Below are 19059 nucleotides of genomic sequence, written 5' to 3'. Positions count from 1 at the left end.
GACTGATTTGCATATTGTCCTTTGATATCGGATTATCCAGTAAGCTACATGAGTGCTCTTTAATACAGAAGCTACTAAGAAGAGGCATGGCAACAAATGCCTCCTCAAGAGTACTACTGGAAGGTCCTTTCTGGTGCTGTAAGGGGGGATCTGTTCTAGGGCCCTTGCAGAGGAGAAGATGGAGTGAAGGATGGCCATAAGCAGAGCACCTGGCCACCTCAAGATCTTTTATTTCATGCAGGCATTATAACTTGTTGGCTGGTCCTGGGTGCCTCTTGAACAGCATGCTTGGCATGGGGGAGAGGGCAACACCTCACTACCAGACCTCTTCCCCTGTCTGACAGTGAAACCAGAGAAAGCAATTCATGGCCTGGCTATTTCTCATCACTTCCCAAATTCTGGCACTTGGGCAGGGCAAAGCTTAAGGCTAGTTTTAGGTAGAAGCTTCTTTAATGCCTGCTCATCCTTTTTTTCATTCTTTACAAATGCATTTCAGAGGGTGCTCACCTCTCTGCTACTTTATCAGTTGTTTATAAAGATGGCTTTCTACTGGCCACCCACTCTAACCAGTACGCGGCAAGTAAGCTGTCTTTCATATAAGATGCAGCTCAGGATCATGGAACTCAGAACACTCCTATGGAGAAGGAGGTTACTGAGGCTTTGTCTACATGGAATTTAGTCATTGGAGTAAATGCAGTGGTGAAAAGCCCTAGCGTAGACAGGGTAAATGCTATAAGCTGCAACTTTCACTGGTATAGTCAGCCCTGCTTGTCTGATATTGGCAAATCCGCTGTATAGACAAGACTTTAGAAATCTGTTAGTTTAAAAGACATAGCTGAGGGCTACCTCTTGTGTTTATAGGTTAAATTGACTAGAGAAGCTGTGAAGCACAGTCCAATCTTCTGCTATGATCTGGCCTTTGAAAAGGGGTATCATTCTGCATCTCCTCACACTTGAGTGCAGGGAGAAGCTGGGCTGACAGTTACAAGTGCCCAGAGGCTAGGAGTTTTAGCACCTTCACTGCTTTCATGTATATACCCCTATGGTTCAGAAAAGCACTCTGCCTCCACCAGGAACTATGGGGCTGGAAATTCTAAATGTAATCTGCTGAAAGGTACTTTGACAAGTTTGGCTGGAAGAGAGAAGCCATGTGAAAGGGAACACCAAAAGAAGTTTGTCTTGGCTGTTCCTTATAATGTATGAAGACCACCCTGCAAACCTGAAAAAGCTTTTCTTTACCCCTGAAATGTCAAGATCTTGCCAGGCTGCTTACAGTAAATGTTCTTAAACTGATCAGAGTATGGAGAGCTGGCTACTCATAGGATGGCAGCTCTGCATATTCCCAATTACGATGGAGAGTAAAAGTAGGCAGCATGATTAGTTTCTTTCAAAAGGACAAAACAGCTTTGACAAAGAGAAGATAAACAAGGACTGCCATGACCACCTTCTACAGAGCAGGTCTCATCTGCTTTTATACCCCTGAGCCTGCCATCTGATTCTAGGCCTTTCCCCTTTCACTCTAACCAAGCTTTTGTTTTCCTCCACCTGCCTTTCCACTTACCAGCTATCTCCCACCTTTCTTTAATCTGTAAACTCATGTGAGCAGTTTAAAACCATTGCCTTGAGTTATTCAACTTGAGCTGCTATAAAACCACTTGCTCTCCACTACTCTCCTTGTCAAGTCTCAGGGCCTGTATTTTATACTAAGCCTTCACCTTTCCAGTATGTTTGATTAATTTAAATTAAATTAAACTCCCAAGCCTACTTTGCTTTAGTGGGGACACCACTTTAAGGTAGTTTGAGACTTTTTGCAGGCTAGCTTTACTAGAGGAATAGATCAGTGGTTTGAGCATAGGCCTGCTAACCCCCGTGTTGTGAGTTCAATCCTTAAGGGGGCCATTTAGGGATGTGGGGCAGAAATCTGTTAGGGATGGTACTTGGTCTTGCTGTGAAGGCAGGAGACTGGACTGTGACCTTTCAAGGTCCCTTCCAGTTCTATGAGATAGGTAATCTCCATATTATTTACAGTCAATCTACCCTTTAATTATGGCCTTAAGGCATTAGTAAATTTGAACATCATGTAGGCTAGTAACTGATTTTTATCTAATGAATTACAGGTTACCTGCAAAGGAGACAAGAGGCCTTGTCTTAATTTTTTTGGGGGGGAGGATTCCAATTAACTGGCTAGAGCATAGGGTATCACAAATCAAGCAGATGAAATCTAATTGAGGGGAACTATTTTCACTTGTTTTCAAAACTCTCTCCCCACCCCCAGCTATTGAACTTGCATGCCCCTCTGCTGCTGGAGGAGTCCAGCTGTTTGTTAAAGCCTCACAACCTCTTTTGTTTTAGTTAAGATCTGTGAGCTCTGAGACTACATTTCAGTCCTGAAAAAATCTCCAGCAAAACAAGAAACTTTACATTCCTGGTATTTCTCAAGCAAAACACTCCCAAAATTTCAGATTTCCTTTTATACACCATCACAAAGGAGCAATTAGGGAGAAGCAGCAGCAGCTACTCTTCCTTTTCACTCTACTCTGTACTTATCAAGAAGGAACAACACAAAATCTAGTTTTAAGTAGCTCCAGTAGCAGAGTTAATACACTGGTATTAAACACCTGCTTGGTACTGTGCTCTAATGACTGATAATTTAGGTTAATTGGTGTCAATTATAAGGCTTGTTAGCTATCTAGATAAAAGCTAGTCCTAAAGACCTTTGCTATGGGGTGAAGTGAGGCTCCCTTTTCAAGGGAAAAAATCTCCTGTGAAAAGCCACATCCTTTCATCTCCTCTTGTAAAAAGAAGATAAGGTAAATTCAAGCTAGGAGAGGCTGCTTCCTGCTTTTACTGATCTCATTGCATTGAGGTAAGAATTGGGATGCAGAACTGTTTCAACTGGGAGGGTTTTTTTAAGCTACCTCTTTCACAGGGGTTGCATAAGTGAGGGGGGAGGAAGCTTTTGAGATTCTCTTGTTTTGTTTTCAAACAGTACAAAGGGCTGCTTACTAATTCACAAACTCTACTTTATAAAAAAAAAATGGGGGGTAAGCTACTACAATCTCCAAGTCACCCTTTACTGTACCTTTTCCATCCTGGTTTACTGCCATAGCATAGGGGGGTTTACTTTAATCCTGAGGAAATTGACTAGGTCTCAGATGGATGTGAATCAGGGAATGGCTACAGTAAAGTTATCAGTAAAAGTAGGTAGGAGAATCACCAGAGGAAGAACTAAAAGACTGCTACCTACAGTGAATCTCCTTCCACACTTTCCACTTGCAGCAACTACTTTTTCATTCAGAGCCAACTCGCTGTGTAAGGGCTATGAGGTCTGTACCGGCGCCCTGATTGTTGGGGCCCTGGGTGCCTGGGACCCTTGCAATGAACACGTGCTTCGGACCTGTGGGGTGGGCCGTTGCTACGCGCGGCTCATGAGATGCCTAATGGTCTCGGACACTATTCGCTGGTCTAGAGACATCTACACGGAGCACATCACTGGCCACCGCCAATACCAGGAGTGAGCGGCCGTGGCTTCGTGCACCTGCAGGGGTGAGGAAACGAAACTTGTGAACCCCCCTGCTGGACTCTATTCCCTGAGCCCTAAACCCACTGAACCGAACTCCACCCTGTGAGGGTCATCCCATCCCCATTATCCAGCCTGCTTATTCATGCCCATGAGTAATGTACCCCCACTGCCTCCTGACTATATCGTGATCCCACCCACTGTACACCCCACAGTGGGGATGTGACAGACTGTATATGTTATATGCTGTCCAATACCAAAATGCTAATATCCCCCTACAACCTGTATGTTACCCCCAATAACACAATAACTGACGCTTCAAACACTGTGTCATTTATTTTCAAATATTCTCTAATAAACTTCTTTGCACTATGCAAGAGCACTACTGGGGTAAAGAGGCTTCCTGTAGACAAACTATCTCAACAGCCAGAGGATGGGGTTAAAAGAAAGCAGAGGGTTTATTTTCGAGAGAAGGCAGTGTGTTGGAATAGAATCTTAGTCTTATATTGGGATTTGTAAATGCCTTGGATTAATATGCACTTCTGTTGCTTGGCTTACTATGGCATATACTCAACTGAAAGCACCTGATAAGTGTAGGCTGCAGCTGTTCCTGTAACAATTTTGTAACCAGTAAATATTAATGTATACACTTAAGGAATCCACTATTCTAGTTGTAAGTTCTGCACATATGAAGGATGATTCCCCTTTCCACACCAATGTTACCTCACTGATTTACTTTAGTGTAATGGAGAAGAATGGGGCCCATGCTTCTCAGCATGGGTGTAGCAAAGACTGTTCAGAGAAACTGTCTTTTACTGAGAATGAAGGCTCAGATTTGTTCAAAAAGCATAAACATTATCCTGCTTGACTCCATAGACACATTTTTATTAGGTTGAAATGGATGGTTTAACAGAAACTGCTTTCTAAACAATGATGTTCTGTTTGCTTGGTTTCAATTTACTGACCAAACTAGTTTCCTCATCGTTATCTTAATTCTGGAGCACTCATCTGTTTTAATAGTGAGAAAATACTCTGCAACACCACAGATCTGTCCATTCCAGCCACAGCCTGCATGAAGAAATGAGTCTCTATAATAATAGAAATAAATACTACCCCCAGTCAATTACCCCTTCTTTAAAACTATCACCATACCATTTATCTAGCAGCAGGAGCCAGTTCGTCCATGGCTTTTCTATTCCATTGACTCCTATGCATTGTCCTTCTGTGACCTAATCACATTGCCCCAATCAAACAAAACCAGGGGTTGGTGTCACCATGTTGCACGGCAGACACTTGACAAAATTACTGTACTTAGTGATGGACAGTGAGGGGGTTATGGCATTGTCATTCAGCATTTCTTGAAAAATTACCACGGCCCTCAATTTTTACCACAGACATGTTCCTGAACAAAACTATTTTATAATCAAACAAAACCCACTGGAATCTGGGTGTTTCTTGGCCTCATCAGGGTAACAGAGGACAACTTAGAAAAAGCACATTAGTACCATGCTTCTATTTACTGTTTGATATACCTATTAACAGTTTTCACTGTGCTTTTACCATTAACACAAGCCTTGCCTTGTGCTAACTGCTAATGACAAACTCCAGCTGAATTTACAGTGGCTTACAAAACCATTTTTATTTGTTAGAACTGCAGCAGTTAGCACTACGGACTCAAACTTTATTGGCTAGAAAGTAGCACAATCATAGTACACAAATAACCAAATGAACCTGGTGGCATAGCACTGTATGTGAGTCAAGTTAGGGGACCAGATCTTGGAGCTTATGTCCAGGGCTAGTAGAAAGTGAGATGCTGGGGAGACCATCTGTGCCTTTTGAGGAGAAGTTAATGGCCACATTGTAATCATTTGCAGACCCACCAGGTACCACTGCCTCCAGTAGTCTGCTGGCTAGAAGAGATGCACCAGTCCTGGTAAATGGTGTCAATGAACTTCCTCACAGTACAATAGCTTCCATTCAGTTTCACACTAATTGTAGATAAAATATGAAGAGACATCACCAGACAGATTTTGCAATCAATTTGATTGGTGAACTACATAAATGTCCTATAATCAGTCCTCATGACCCTGCTCAGAGGGATTGTCGTTGTACTGAGCCCTTCATATGCTCCCAGTTGTTATAGAGAGCATAGAGGCCAGTGAGCATCAAGCCTGCAAGGCCTCCTCGTGCTATACCACGCACTCCACCTGGAAAAGAAGAATAAATAGCATTAAATAATTCCTAGGGAAAGTAGTTAGAGCAATTGGCCAGGCATCATTTAATCTAAGAGGATCTCAAATACAATACGCTTTGCGTGACTGCATCTTTTTTCCCTTTGAAGTCTAAGCTTATTCATAAAAGCAAAGCTCTCCCAAAAAGAGTGCTTGTAGTTTTACTAGACTGGATGATAGAATCAGAAAGACCCATTATAACTTTAATTCTAAAGCAGCAAAGGTCTCATCTGCATATCAACATCCAGTCATAAATATATAGAAGATATGACCTATGGAGAGTTTTGTTTGCTTCAAGAGTTCTTTACCATCCATTTAAAATAAGTAATGCTAATAACAGTTGTATAGGCAGTTCTAACAGAATTAATCTCATGTTTATTCTAGCTCACCTGAAATCCTAATCCTGTCTGTCAAATAAGGTAACTAAGGGGGAAGAGGTGAGGGGACAAGCATTAAACAGCGGAAACAGATGTGAACCTCTGTAACAGAACTTCTTTATATCTGGCCCTAATTAGAAATGGAGAGTTAAACAGGACTGCATCTAGGTTTTTAAAGTTTAGCTAATTTTGTTAATTTGGAATAAACTGGGGAAATAGGATCAGTCATCAAGCATTTGAGGGGATCATTGAATTGACTGACTTCACTCTCACTAGTATCAGGCAGTTGAGGTCAAAGAAAAAGCAATGAAAAAACAATTTATCTAGCTACCACATAGTCACACACAAATATAATAAAACCATTTTAAATGGCTCTCCTATGCCAAGTTTATTCTAAAAAAAAAATCTACTACTAATGGTAAAATGTGGGTTTAGCTACTCAATGGTCATAATATAATCAGATGAAGTTTTCAGTCATTTGACCATTAGTATTTCAGTTCTATGCCCTATTCAACATCCTGCTGTTAATCGGTGTCAGATGGGCAAAAGCTGAATTCTAACAGTAAAATGGAGACTTCTGCAGTTTCCAATATCCTTAACACTTCCTGGGACAGTTCTAGGAACACCCTGTACATGCAGTGGTATTAGGGACCATGACCTTAACCTGTCAGGAAAACTAAATATTGGAACCTTCCATGTTTACCAGGACCAAGCCAAGTGAGAGATGAAGTCTGACATTTAGAAATAGATCACTTTCAGTTTTAGAGCTAGATATGAACTGCCTGCTAGATGGGAATTAGCAGAAGTACCAGGGGAATTTCACAGATTCTTCAGCCTTAAACAGAAAAAGGAATGTGTATCATGGTAATCTGTACCAATTAATCAGTTCCTCCTAGAACAACAAGGAGTCCACTGGCACCTTAAAGACTAACATGCACAAATAAAACTAAGCTGTTGTGGGTAAAAAAATCCACTTCTTCAGACGGATGGAGTTTTCACTTATGAAAGCTTATGCCCAAATAAATGTTAGTCTGTACCACAAAAACAACGAGGAGCCCGGTAGCGCCTTAAAGGCTAACAGGGCTACCCCTTTGATACTTAGTTCCTCCTAGGTCATTAGTTGTCTCCCCCTAAACTGCTTGAGATTTTGTAGGTTACTTTTAGTGAGACAAATTGTTAATTTCATCTAGATTGAGGCATTATTTGAGCTTTAAGATTAAGCAGAATCCCTCTGAAGCTGCTATGTCTTAAATCTATTTGCATTAGCCTAGGCATGTAATAAAATAAGGAAACAGCAGCAGGGATAACCAGTGACCCAAGCTTACTTCCAGTCCTACCTTCTATAACTTTGCAGACAGACTAGCTGTGCTCACCTAGCTACAAGTTCTCTTGTTTGTAAGTGGGTCAAGAACTCAATTCTACCTAGGCTCCTAAATACATACTGAGCCCCCAGCAGCTCCCAATTAAGTCTTTGGGAGGTGCTGAATGCCCAGCAGCATTAAGAGTTATCCTTATTTACCTAAAATAGGATTTAGGAGTGACTCCTATTTTTGAAAATTTGTCCTGGGTACATAGCACAAGAGGAGGTAAAGAGCTGACAGGACATTTGTGCAAAGATAATCATCTCAGGGAAAAGACAACAATATCCCCCCCATCACCCCAATCCTAGGGAAAAACCCAAATGAAACCTTGGCTTGTGGGAAAGGATTTGCCATGGAGAATAAACAAGGGAAGGATTTAACCAGTTAGGTGTAAAGGCAGATGAAAGGACATTGCAAGGTTTCACCTATTCACAGAACAAATACTACAGAAGCTAAACCAGAGTGTAACTCCTCCTCCTAAAAAATCCCATTCTCTCAATTGAGGGAGGTTGCAAGAGGGTCTGAGCTGATTTCTGACAGTAGGAAGCTATTTAAAGACAGACATTTTATCTGGTTGTTGCCATGAGTCACCTGCCATGTCTAGCTAATTTTTTGTGCAGGTTTGGACTCTTCAATTCTCATGGCAATGTACTGCTTAGAGCATCTGAGGCAGAGCCAAAGTTTTCCTATGGGCAGGTCAGGCAGCTGAGTAAAGAAACCCCACACAAGCTTTTACAATCCTCCAACCACCACATGCTTCAGTGCAGAGTGGGTATTTGTGGGCAGCTTGGTGACTCTAAATCTTTCAGCAAGGTACAAGAGGATGTTTCAGATAAACAGCTTGTTTCATGTAATGGAAAGTGATGCATATAGTTTGTACAATGAGCCTTCCTGCTAACTCAAAAGCACATAGGAACTGGGCATACTTAAACTCCCAGCTATTACTATTGAGTTCTGCAATTTCACTCTTACTTGTTTGGTGCAATGTGCCTCTGCTATCCAAAGCATTCACACACAAAGGAGTGCAATGCTAAAGGAGTATTCTCCCACTCCGCCAAGTGGGTAGACTTGTATTTGAGTAAGACATTCAACCCTTCCTGCTCTGCTCTAGCCAGCAAACTGCAGTTTCGCTAAACAAAACTAAGTTACTGGGCAGGAAATGCTAAGTGTTCTGACTTGATGACCTTACTTGGGCATCACGCCACCCCCATCCCCAGGGTGCAAACTAAGTGATAGGCTGAATTCCCACTCCTCCCCTACAATCACTTTCTGCTAGTCTTGATAGCAAGTTGTTTTGGCACACCCCACCAGACATACATAGTTATGCCATTATCTCACTCTGACATGTGCAAGGTGAGGCTGAAAGAGTCAAAAAAGGGGCTTAATTTGCTAGAATCCAATATTAAACCATATTTTTAAGGGATAGCCAAGTAACACAAGTTATTTAAGGAAATTGCCAAAGTTTCTAAGGATACATTTCCCATACCTTAAGTTAGATGAGCTGTTGTCTGATGTATACTTCTAGCTTGATACAGCTTATCAAAGAATCCTGTCTGCTTACATGCATATTCATTCTGTCCCAGTTCGTCTTACATTTTATTGTACAGCATACTTGCAGCACTCAGAGCACAACTATCATACCAATTCACTGCCTCTTCACAAAAAGTGGAGCTGACAGAGCAGGGGAAATCATGTGCTCAAGCTGAAAGAGCTGGCCAGGCACATTTTTAGCTTACAGTTTTCACTGACTAATAGATATAGGGGTTTCAGGCAACATTAATTCCTCACCATTTCCTGAAAGTTTAAAAAAAGGAAAACTATGGGTCAGGAGATGAAGAGAAGAAAATGCCAACATTGATAACTGCTGCCTATTACCTTAAAAAGTAGACATTAAAAACACTAAGCCAGAAATCTAGACATACAAAATGTCAAGTAGAACAAGGCAGAAAGTTAAATCTAAATATTTCATGGCTTCCAGCATCTGCCTCCCAAGAACTTAGAATGAGAAATTATCTTTTTTTCTTTTGCAGCCTGTACAAGAAATAGCTCCAAAGTTTTAAAGGGCCTGATTTTCAGAGGTGATAAGCACCTTCAACTCCCACAGACTTATAATGAAGCAGTAGTTAATTGGCATCTCTGAATCTGGCCCACTGCTTTTCATTTAAAAGAAAAAAACACCCACATTTGTGTAGTTAAATGTAAGTCTATGCTAGGAAAATTTTCTAAAAGTTCACTACTGCCCCTGGGAGTTTCCAGGGTAGCAAAGGCCCGTTGGTATAGAAATTACTGAGGGAAAGCAGAGCTGAAGAAATGAACTGTTCTAGAGAAACAGCTCTGATTTCAGACTGCTGTAGCCAGACACTAAGGCATGGTCTATACTTAAAACACAGGCTATGTCCACATGACAGACCTTACAGCGGCACAGCCATAGCACTGCAGCTGTGCTGCTATAAAATCTCCCATGTAGCTGCTCTGTGTGGATTTGGAATAGTGCTGTCCGCACCAGTCCTTTTGTTGGTGAAACACATTGGTCAGGGAGGGTTTTTTCCCCCACTCCCCCAACCAACAAGTGTTTCTGACAAAAGTGTTAGTGTAGATACAGCCTTAGGTTGACCTACTTAGATCTTTCAGGGCTGTGAACAATTTCACACCCCATGCAATGCAGTGCAGCTAGGTTGACCTCCCTCCTCACTGTAGCTGGATTACCTACATCAATGGGAAAACCCCTTATATCAGTCTAGGAAGCATCTACACAACAACAGCACAGCTACAACACTTGAAACTTGGAAACTTTCCTTGTTGGGTGGCTGTGGTGGAAGGGGGACTGACTTCATTTTCTAAAGAAACTAAATTTTCATTAAAAAAAACCCCAAAACCACTTTACAGCCTCTGCATGGTTGTTAGCATCATCTTCTATATATTAACCAATGCAGTGTTCTCTTCCTGAGTCTGTTAGCTCCTGTGTTTCCACGGGTGATATTCAGAACCCTGCAAGCAGCAGTGAAACTGAGAAGGTGCTCTATTTTACACTGCTGTTGCTACTTGAGAGAACTAAGATCAGGCATAAGTCAGAGGCAACTGTTTAACCCCTGAACGGGTTGTATTTGATCCTCCTCCCTTGTGAAAAATACCTTTCCCGTCTTGTACCAGATGTGTAACATCTGTTGGTTCAGAGCATGATTAAAAGTGAATCTGTCCACAACCTAATTCAGTTGAGTTTATTCATTTAGAACTCATGTCAAGGTGGCATCTAAGATGCTGACACTATAAAGAAGGCAGACCACACTGGTTGTTCATTATGTTTCTAAAGTATCTGAATGGATTTCAATTTACAGCTAGGAAGCAAAATCTGCTACAATGAATTTTATACAGGTTCTGAAGACGAGCAAGATATCACAGAGCCTGTATCTGCAGCAGGTTGCAAAATACCTCAAGGGTTTCTCCCTGAAGAAACATAATGGATTAAACAAGAGAATCTCTACTTCCTAGTAGATACAGTGTGTGTGTGGTTTGTTTGTTTTTTTAATTTAAGACTTGGATCAAGGAAACTGTAACAAATCATGCCCCAGTTTGTAGGGCTCGCTGTCTCATGATGTGTCTATGTGGCTTCTTTTACAGCTAGACTAGTTCTCCTGAACTTCTGCCCATTACAACTACAGCAAATTACTTTCTAGATCTAGCCTGGTCAGACTTTGTATTGGTAGCAATAAAGTGATTAGTCCTGTTTAATGAATTTAAGATTTGTTGACTTTCAGGGTTGTGTCCTATATTTCTAAAATGATGACTGGTTCATTTTAGCTATTAACATGTATGTCACCTCCGTTCAGATGGACCTCCTGATTGCAACAAATTAATATATATTTATTGCAATAGATTTAGGATCCAGAGACTCTACTCAGGATCACAGCCCCATTGTACTAGGTGCTGTATGCATACATGGAAACAGTCCCTTTTCCAAATGTAAGTGGTCTCCTTGCTGCCTCCCCAAAAGAAAAAGCTAAATACACTAAGCCATAAGGAGGGGAAAGAAAAGTCATTTACAAACTCGGCTCATGTTTTATGTTAAAGGTTACGTTTCCTGATGACTCGATTCACTGTGCAAAGAGCTTTGCTTTTATAGCTAAACAGGTAAATTTAAAACTGCCAAACTTGTTTTAAGCTTGACTGAAGTTTTCAGTGACCCTTGTTTTTGAATCAAAAGAAAGGTTGCTGAATGAATGAGCCCACACAGAGTTAGGCTCAATATAAGCTTGAGTCTGAACATGTATGTGAGACGTTGCAGTCTATATGATTTTATAAAGATATGCTAATGAGTGAATATAATGTAACTGGAATAAGCTTCATGCAAAAGGTCTCTTGTAAGGCATCATTACAAAGCTTATAATCTACTGAGTGTGTTCATCTTATTTCTATACATGTATCACTCTTGTCAAACTAGAAATATGAAATATAACTCTGAGGGCCTATTGTAATTATGCAAAGTGTGGGCAATTTAATGGTGGTTTGGAATCTTGATGGCTCCGATCAACCAGGACAATTGACTGTGGATGCCTCTGTTTGCAGGCAGCCTTCCTGTGAGTCAGGCTGGGAGGAATGAAGGCTTGGGGTCTTACAGTGACATGTGATCATGTCACCTGAACTGGAATCCATCTTTAACCTGGTGCTTTTCCAGTGAGGAGGGTGGGAACCCAGAGGGACAAAGGATTCCCACCTTATGCAAAAGATACAGAACAGAGAGGGCATCATGAGAAATCCCCTAGTTACCACCTGAGCTGGACCAAGGGCTGTACCAGGGGAAAGGATTGTGCCCAGACTAGGAAGGCATCCAGTCTGTGAAAGAAACGTATTGAAACATCTTTGAGGGTGAGATCTTATCTGTACTCTGTTGTTTTACTGTATTAGACATAGACTTGCGTGTTCATTTTATTTTACTTGGTAATTCACTTTGTTTTGTCTGTTACTACTTGAAACCACTTAAATCCTACTTTCTGTATTTAATAAAATCTTTTAACTTATTAATTAACTCAGTATGCCGAGGGACTGCTTCTTGAAGACTAACGCTCGGTGCCCAGAGCGGAGGAGCAAGAGCTGCCTCCCTCAGGAGCTGCTTGAGATGAAAGTCCCGCTCCCCTTTTGTTCTCGGCTTAAAGGCCTTACAAATGCGGCACTTATCTGTTAGGTGAGATTCCTCAAGGCACTTAGGAGAGGATCTCTTGTCGGCATCGGCTTGTGGCCGGCCGAGCATTGTGAAAACCTATAAACCGGGCATAGTACCGGGTGTGGGGAAGGGGATAAACCCCGAACCCCTGTGAACTATACACACTAACTATACTACAAACGAATAAAGTTAACTACAACTATATAAATCTGAACTATATACAAGAATTAACGAGAGAACTACGAGTAGCTAGGGAAGTGGAGGTCAGCTAAGCTGCGCTCCACTGTTCCAACGACCGACACGGGCGGTAAGAAGGAACTGAGGGGCGGATGGGTCGGCAGGGGTATATATCCGGCGCTATAGCGGCGCCACTCCAGGGGGCGCCCAGCCGACCCACCGAGTGTTGCTAGGGTAAAAATCTTCCGACGAACGTGCACGCGGCGCGCACACACCTAACTGGAATAGATATGAGCAACACATCTCGAAGAACAACAGTTACAACGGTGAGTAACCGTCTTATACCTGAGGAGGCAAACAGCTGTGCATCTCTATCAGTGTTATAGAGGGCGAACAATTTATGAGTTTAACCTGTATAAGCTTTATACAAGGTAAAACGGATTTATTTGGGTTTAGACCCCATTGGGATCTGAGTGTTAAAGACAAGAACACTTCTGTTAGCTACTTTCAGGTAAACCTGCAGCTATTAGGGGATGTGCAACCACAGAACAAAAACACTAACCCAGGAACCTATCCTTGCAACAAAGCCTGATGCCAACTCTGTCCACATATCTAGTTAAGTGACATCATCATAGGACCTAATCACATCAGCCACGTCATCAGGGGCTCGTTCACCTGCACATATACCAATGTGATATGTGCCGGCAATGCCCCTCTGCCATGTACATTAGCCAAACCGGACAGTCTCTATGCAAAAGAATAAATGGACACAAATCTGACATCAGAAATCACAACATTCAAAAACCAGTAGGAGAAAACTCCCATCTCTCTGGCCACTCAGTAACAGACCTAAAGGTGGCAATTTTGCAACAGAAAAGCTTCAAAAACAGACCAACGAGAAACTGATGAACTTGAATTAATATGCAAATTAGACACCGTCAAGTTAGGCTTGAATAGAAACTGGGAATGGCTGAGCCATCACACACATTGAATCTATTTCTCCACGTTAAGTATTTTCACACCTCTTGTCAAACTGTCTGTAATGGGCTATCTTGATTATCATTATAAAAGTTTTTTCTCTTAATTAATTAGCCTCTTCGAGTTGGTAGGACATCTCCCACCTTTTCATGTTCTCTGTATGTGTGTGTATATATGTATCTTCTTACTATATGTTCCCTTCTATGCATCCGATGAAGTGGGCTGTAGCCCACAAAAGCTTATGCTCAAATAATTTTGTTAGTCTCTAAGGTGCCACAAGTACTGTTCTTTTTGTAGACCTGGGTCTGGGTTTGTAGCAGGCTAGTGAGTCTGGCTCAAACCAGGCAGGGCACTGAAGTCCTAAGCTGATGGGGCAGGAAAGCAAGGGCAGAAGTAGTCTTGGCATATCAGTTGGCAGCTCCCAAGGGGGGTACTGTGATCTAACCCGTCACAGTATGCATCATAACATCCACTGCAGTAATTCTCATCACAACAGATCAGTTCTTATTTCTGCCTATTTATAAGTGGCAACACCCAATAGATAGATTTTTTTAAACAGTGGGGCAGAAAGAGACCCACCATCTTATTGCATTTACGGACTTTTCTGCTTTGGAATGTTTATACGGAAGTGAGACTTTGAATCTGAACTCATTTAAACCACTTCTCTGCAAACTATGATGACACTGTGCAACCCAAGGAGCGGGGAGGGAAAACAGGAAGAAAGAAGTGTTGACCTGCCTTTTTCTGAGATTATAAATCAGTTTACAAGACCACTTTTGGCAGGCAACAAGTGTGTGTGTGGGGGGGGGGGGGGGAGGAGAGTGTCAATCTGACTGACCAACATATGCTCCTTGATGAGCTAGAGCATTTTTCCAACAATTCTCCTGCTCCTTATAATACCAGTAAAAGGAACAGGAGAGGATTTCCTTTGTCTATCACTAACCGTCTACTTGGAACATTCAGTGTAAAGTGTGATCTCAAAATGTGTCCCAACAAGCTGCAAGAGTAGTGTAGCAGGTAATACTGCACTTAACTAGCTCCAGTTGTAAAAGTCTCTAATCACAGCACTTAAGCTTCATGCAACAGCATAAACAGAAAAGCTTAGATAATTTTTTCCAGAGTGGAACCATGCACCCTTTGGCCAAAGTTCAATTCATTTTGTTGCTTAGTCATGTCTAAACATTTGCTAATCTAGACTGTGTGGAATAGCTAAATTCTGCAAAGGATTTTGTTGCAACATAGTTCCCTATTCTAATCTTGTGACATCTTTGTACATTTTTTTTATGGTGCATTTAAAACATTCATAAGGGCAAAATGTGAGATCAAGGGTTAGTTTGGGGAATCAGTTTTCTAAGTAGCAGCATAATGCACTAGACGCCAGCAATGGCCTTCCCGAGAGCTATTTCTGACCAGTTTTCCCCTCATCAAAAGCTAAGTCAATGCAGTTTTAAAACCCAGTCAATAAGCAAGCTTCATAATGCAGACACAGAAATGTTCAATCCCGCAAGGCTACCACTGATACTGAGTCACAGTGCTATATCCATGCACTGCTGAGGGGGGTCAGAGAGAAGGGGGGGAGAGTCAGAGCTGTGTAGAGCCTAGAAAGTGAAGATGGAATTCATTCCCTTCAACAAGTGTGAATATCGCCTGTGATGTTCTCACTTAAGGAATTGAAACTTTCCAAGGTTTATAAGTTTTGATTCCTATCACACCTATAGTGTAGCAGTAACTACTGTACTTAACTAGCTCCAGTGGAGTTTAATATGCCAATTGTTCTTAGGGGTTTCTGCAAGTGGCATTTCATATGTAACAAAGTATAGAAAAATTGCCTGAAGTGATATATTGGTACATACAGTGCTGTGAACAGAGGCAAACCATTATCTATACTGCCATTAGTTCAGTAACTTTGGACATTAGAAGTTAAAGGAACACAACTTTTTTCCTTCCTATTTGTCTTTTAGTAATATATACTTGTTCAGAAGCCGAATATTTTTGGTAAAAAAGACACATCAAAGAATGGGGGTTGGCTTATAAACAGGTCTACACCAAAATTTGATTATTTTAAACTCTATGGAATCACTGAATTGAATATCTGATACTCATTTTGTTCACCTGGAGCATCTGCAGGCATGGAGCCCCCCAGCTCCCTGTGGTGCACCAATTCCTGCAGCTCCCATTGGCTGGGAACGGCAAACTGCAGACACTGGGAGCTGAGAGGCTCTGCACCTGCAGACATTCCAGGTAAACAAGATGTCCAGGTCCACTAGCAGCTTACCCTAACAGGCCAGGAGCCAAAGTTTGCCAACCCCTGAAACATAGGCTTGTCATACCCATACAGTTTTGGGTATTTTTCCATTTTTGGGGGGTCAGCTTATAAACGGGCTAATGAATGAGTGTGTATGTGTGTGTGTATATGTGTGTATATATATATTTTTTAAAGAAAATCAGTACACTGAAGATATACTGCAGGAACAATCCTGTCTTGGCAAGGGAAAGGCTAGCTGCCTTTACAAGTTATCTATGCCTGTGCCACCCCAAGATTGGATTAAAGCAATGCACTCTCCATGAGATGAGAGGGGCTATGGATTTATTAAAATCATGAATCACGTGGAGAAAATGAATAAGGAAGTGTTGTTTACCCTTTCACACAACATATGAATCAGGGATCACCTGATGAAATGGATAGGTAGAGCAGGTTTAAAACAAACCAAAGGAAGTACTACTTCACACAGTGCACAGTCAACCTGTGAAAGTTGTTGCCCAGGGATGTTGTGAAGGACAAAAATATAACTGCATTCAAAAAAGAATTAGATAAATTCATGGAGGATAGGCCCATCAATGGCTATTAGTCAGGATAGCCAGAGGTACAGCCCCATGCTCTGGGTATCTCTAAACGTCTGACTGCCAAATGCTGGGACTGGATGACAAGATGGATCACTTGATAATTGTGCTGTTCATTCCCTTTGAAGCATCTGGCATTGGTCACTGTCAGAAGACAGGATACTGGGCTAGATAAACCATTGGTCCCTCTCACTATGGTCATTTTCATGGTTTTACACTTGAAAACCAATGGGAAACTTCTGCTAGTGTAAACTATGCCAGCCTGCTTGCTTAGTGGTGTTTCTTGCAGGAAGCATCCCATCATCTTCCAATGCTCACTGCCAAGTGTGCAATTCACAGTGGTGTTTGACTCAAAGTCCTAATGGCTTAGGAAACAAGTTACACAAGAAACAGTATGTCTCTACAAAGGGTGATGTAATTATATTCCCAAAATTTACCTCCTACAATATACTAATTGTTTACTAATGTGGTTTTATAACCCTCCTAATTACAATACCAAATTCTCTGTTGCCTTAAGGAAAAAGGTTACTTAAAATTCTTAGGTTTTCATTTTTGTAAAATTTCATTTTTCTTTTAAATGGTTTGGTTACTATTATAAACTATATGTACTTAGGGTTGTACTGTAATGGTAATGTCAACACAGATGTAACAAGCCTTGTGGATGGGGGGAGGTGGTTGGGGGAGATGCAAGTGGTAGATGTGGTATATCTTGATTTTTTTTTTTTTTTTTTAGTAAGTCCTTTGATACTGTCTTGTGTGATCTTCTCATAAACAAACTAGGGAAATATAGTCTAGATGGAGCTACTATAAGGTGGGTGCATAACAGGTTGGAAAACTGTTCCCAGAGAGTAATCATCAGTGGTTCACTGTCAAGCTGGACGGACATATCGAAGAGGGGTGGGGGTACCATTGGTACTTATGCTGGAGCATGATACAACTGATTTAAGGAGTCCATCTTTTTTTATGAAGATAGAATCAAAACAAGGCCTACGATAGTTGTACTGTATGTCTATCTAATAGAATTTTATAGGTCAGACCCTCCAAACACTTTGTTCCCTTAAACAATCTTTACCTCTCAGGTGGCTGAGGATACACAGTCTTTGGCTTAATTTTGCCTTAACAGGCATCAGAGATTTTAGGGTTATTGCTATAACAATACATGTAATTAAGTGGTTGTGAATCTACTATATCACAGAATGTATTCTTCCACCATCAACATTCCCATACTTTTAAAATCCTAAATCATGCTCTAATTCTTAAGTGTAAGTCTACTCTGAAAAGTGATTTTAAAAACAGCACTGTGGAGATTCATATCTGTTTAAATGATTTCCAGGTTAAATTTACCCAGTTTACATAGGCAATTTCCCAGTCCTACAAACGCCATATGGCTTCTTTCATTCTCACACATCAGCACTGATAGATTCTGCAAGCCAAACTATGCCTTGAGTGCCACCTGTGTAACCACATTGTCTTTAGAGGCTTTTAACAAATCTAATATATATGAAGGAATAAAGCGGCTCACATTCTTTGCTGTGTTGGTTGACACTAAAGTCCTGTGTGTGCTCAGAGTTGTAGCTGTGGAAACAACTTTGCGGAGTAAAAATATGCCCTTTTTATATAATCACCCTTCAGAGCAGAACTGCACTTTAAAAACCTAAGTTTGCATTCATGCTTTACATATCTTTGGCAAAAATATTCATATTATCTTCTCAGTCTACCTGTGCATTTGTATAACATTCCTGTCATGGTCCCAGCAGCTACTGTGTTCAGGTCATCTTCTGCACCTCGTGTTTTCTCTATGATGACTCCAAATGCGCTGTAAAGCAATGCTGGAAGAGGAATTAAAGTTATTGGTAAAATATCAAAATATTTGCACCAAATTACCTTGCCATCCATGTTCTAGAAGAGATAAGATTAACCAGGCCTTGGATTCTGGTCTCAATGCAGCTTTCAAAGCAATCCCTCCTGAGCCCACATTCATATTTCTGGTGGAGTCTTTGCAACTTCCCTTTACTCCTGCTATTAATGCCTTAAGGCTACATCTTTGGCCTTTTCAGTCTTTAACATTACATCATTTCTATTCTATAAGGAGGATATCTATGTCTATCCTCATTTCAACTGCACTATAAGCTCTGTTTCTGTTTGCATATAATTTGTCCCTAAAGCTGAAGTGTTGCACCACCTTACACATTTAGTTAACAGGAAAGCATCAGTCTGAGGGACAGTCTCCATGCCAAAAGGGAATCTATGAACCCATAGTAAGGGTGCATGAGCCCAAGCCAGCAAACAAACTAATCCCTGGTATAATGTAACAGTATCTAGAATCTTCATATAGGGTGAAGACTAGTAAAGAACTTCATATCACTCAAAACAGTATAGATACAATACTGTTAGTTATTCTTGCTGCTCTAAAAGC

At 41.2% G+C, this 19059-nt stretch overlaps 2 protein-coding genes across 2 annotated transcripts in view; one reads left to right on the top strand and one right to left on the bottom strand.

The window, feature by feature from the left end:
• Window positions 1-2738: 2738 nt before the first annotated feature.
• Window positions 2739-19059, top strand: part of PARG (poly(ADP-ribose) glycohydrolase) — a 165181-nt gene continuing 148860 nt past the window's right edge. Inside the window, exon 1 of the mRNA XM_045024994.1 lies at window positions 2739-2866. The gene's annotated coding sequence lies outside the window, so the exon portion shown is untranslated. The remainder of the gene's footprint in view (window positions 2867-19059) is intronic.
• The window catches only part of TIMM23B (translocase of inner mitochondrial membrane 23 homolog B), a 32993-nt gene continuing 18318 nt past the window's right edge, over window positions 4385-19059 (bottom strand). Inside the window, exons 6-7 of the mRNA XM_045024996.1 lie at window positions 18362-18472; window positions 4385-5727 (exon numbers count right to left, since the gene is read on the bottom strand). Coding sequence (XP_044880931.1) covers window positions 5612-5727; window positions 18362-18472 — 227 coding nt within the window. The 3' untranslated portion in view covers window positions 4385-5611. The remainder of the gene's footprint in view (window positions 5728-18361; window positions 18473-19059) is intronic.

This window comes from Mauremys mutica, chromosome 7 (assembly GCF_020497125.1).
Source record: "Mauremys mutica isolate MM-2020 ecotype Southern chromosome 7, ASM2049712v1, whole genome shotgun sequence".
Taxonomy (NCBI): Eukaryota; Metazoa; Chordata; order Testudines; family Geoemydidae; genus Mauremys; species Mauremys mutica.
The sequence above is the reverse complement of the archived record's forward strand: the minus strand, read 5'-3'. Positions and strand labels throughout refer to the sequence as shown.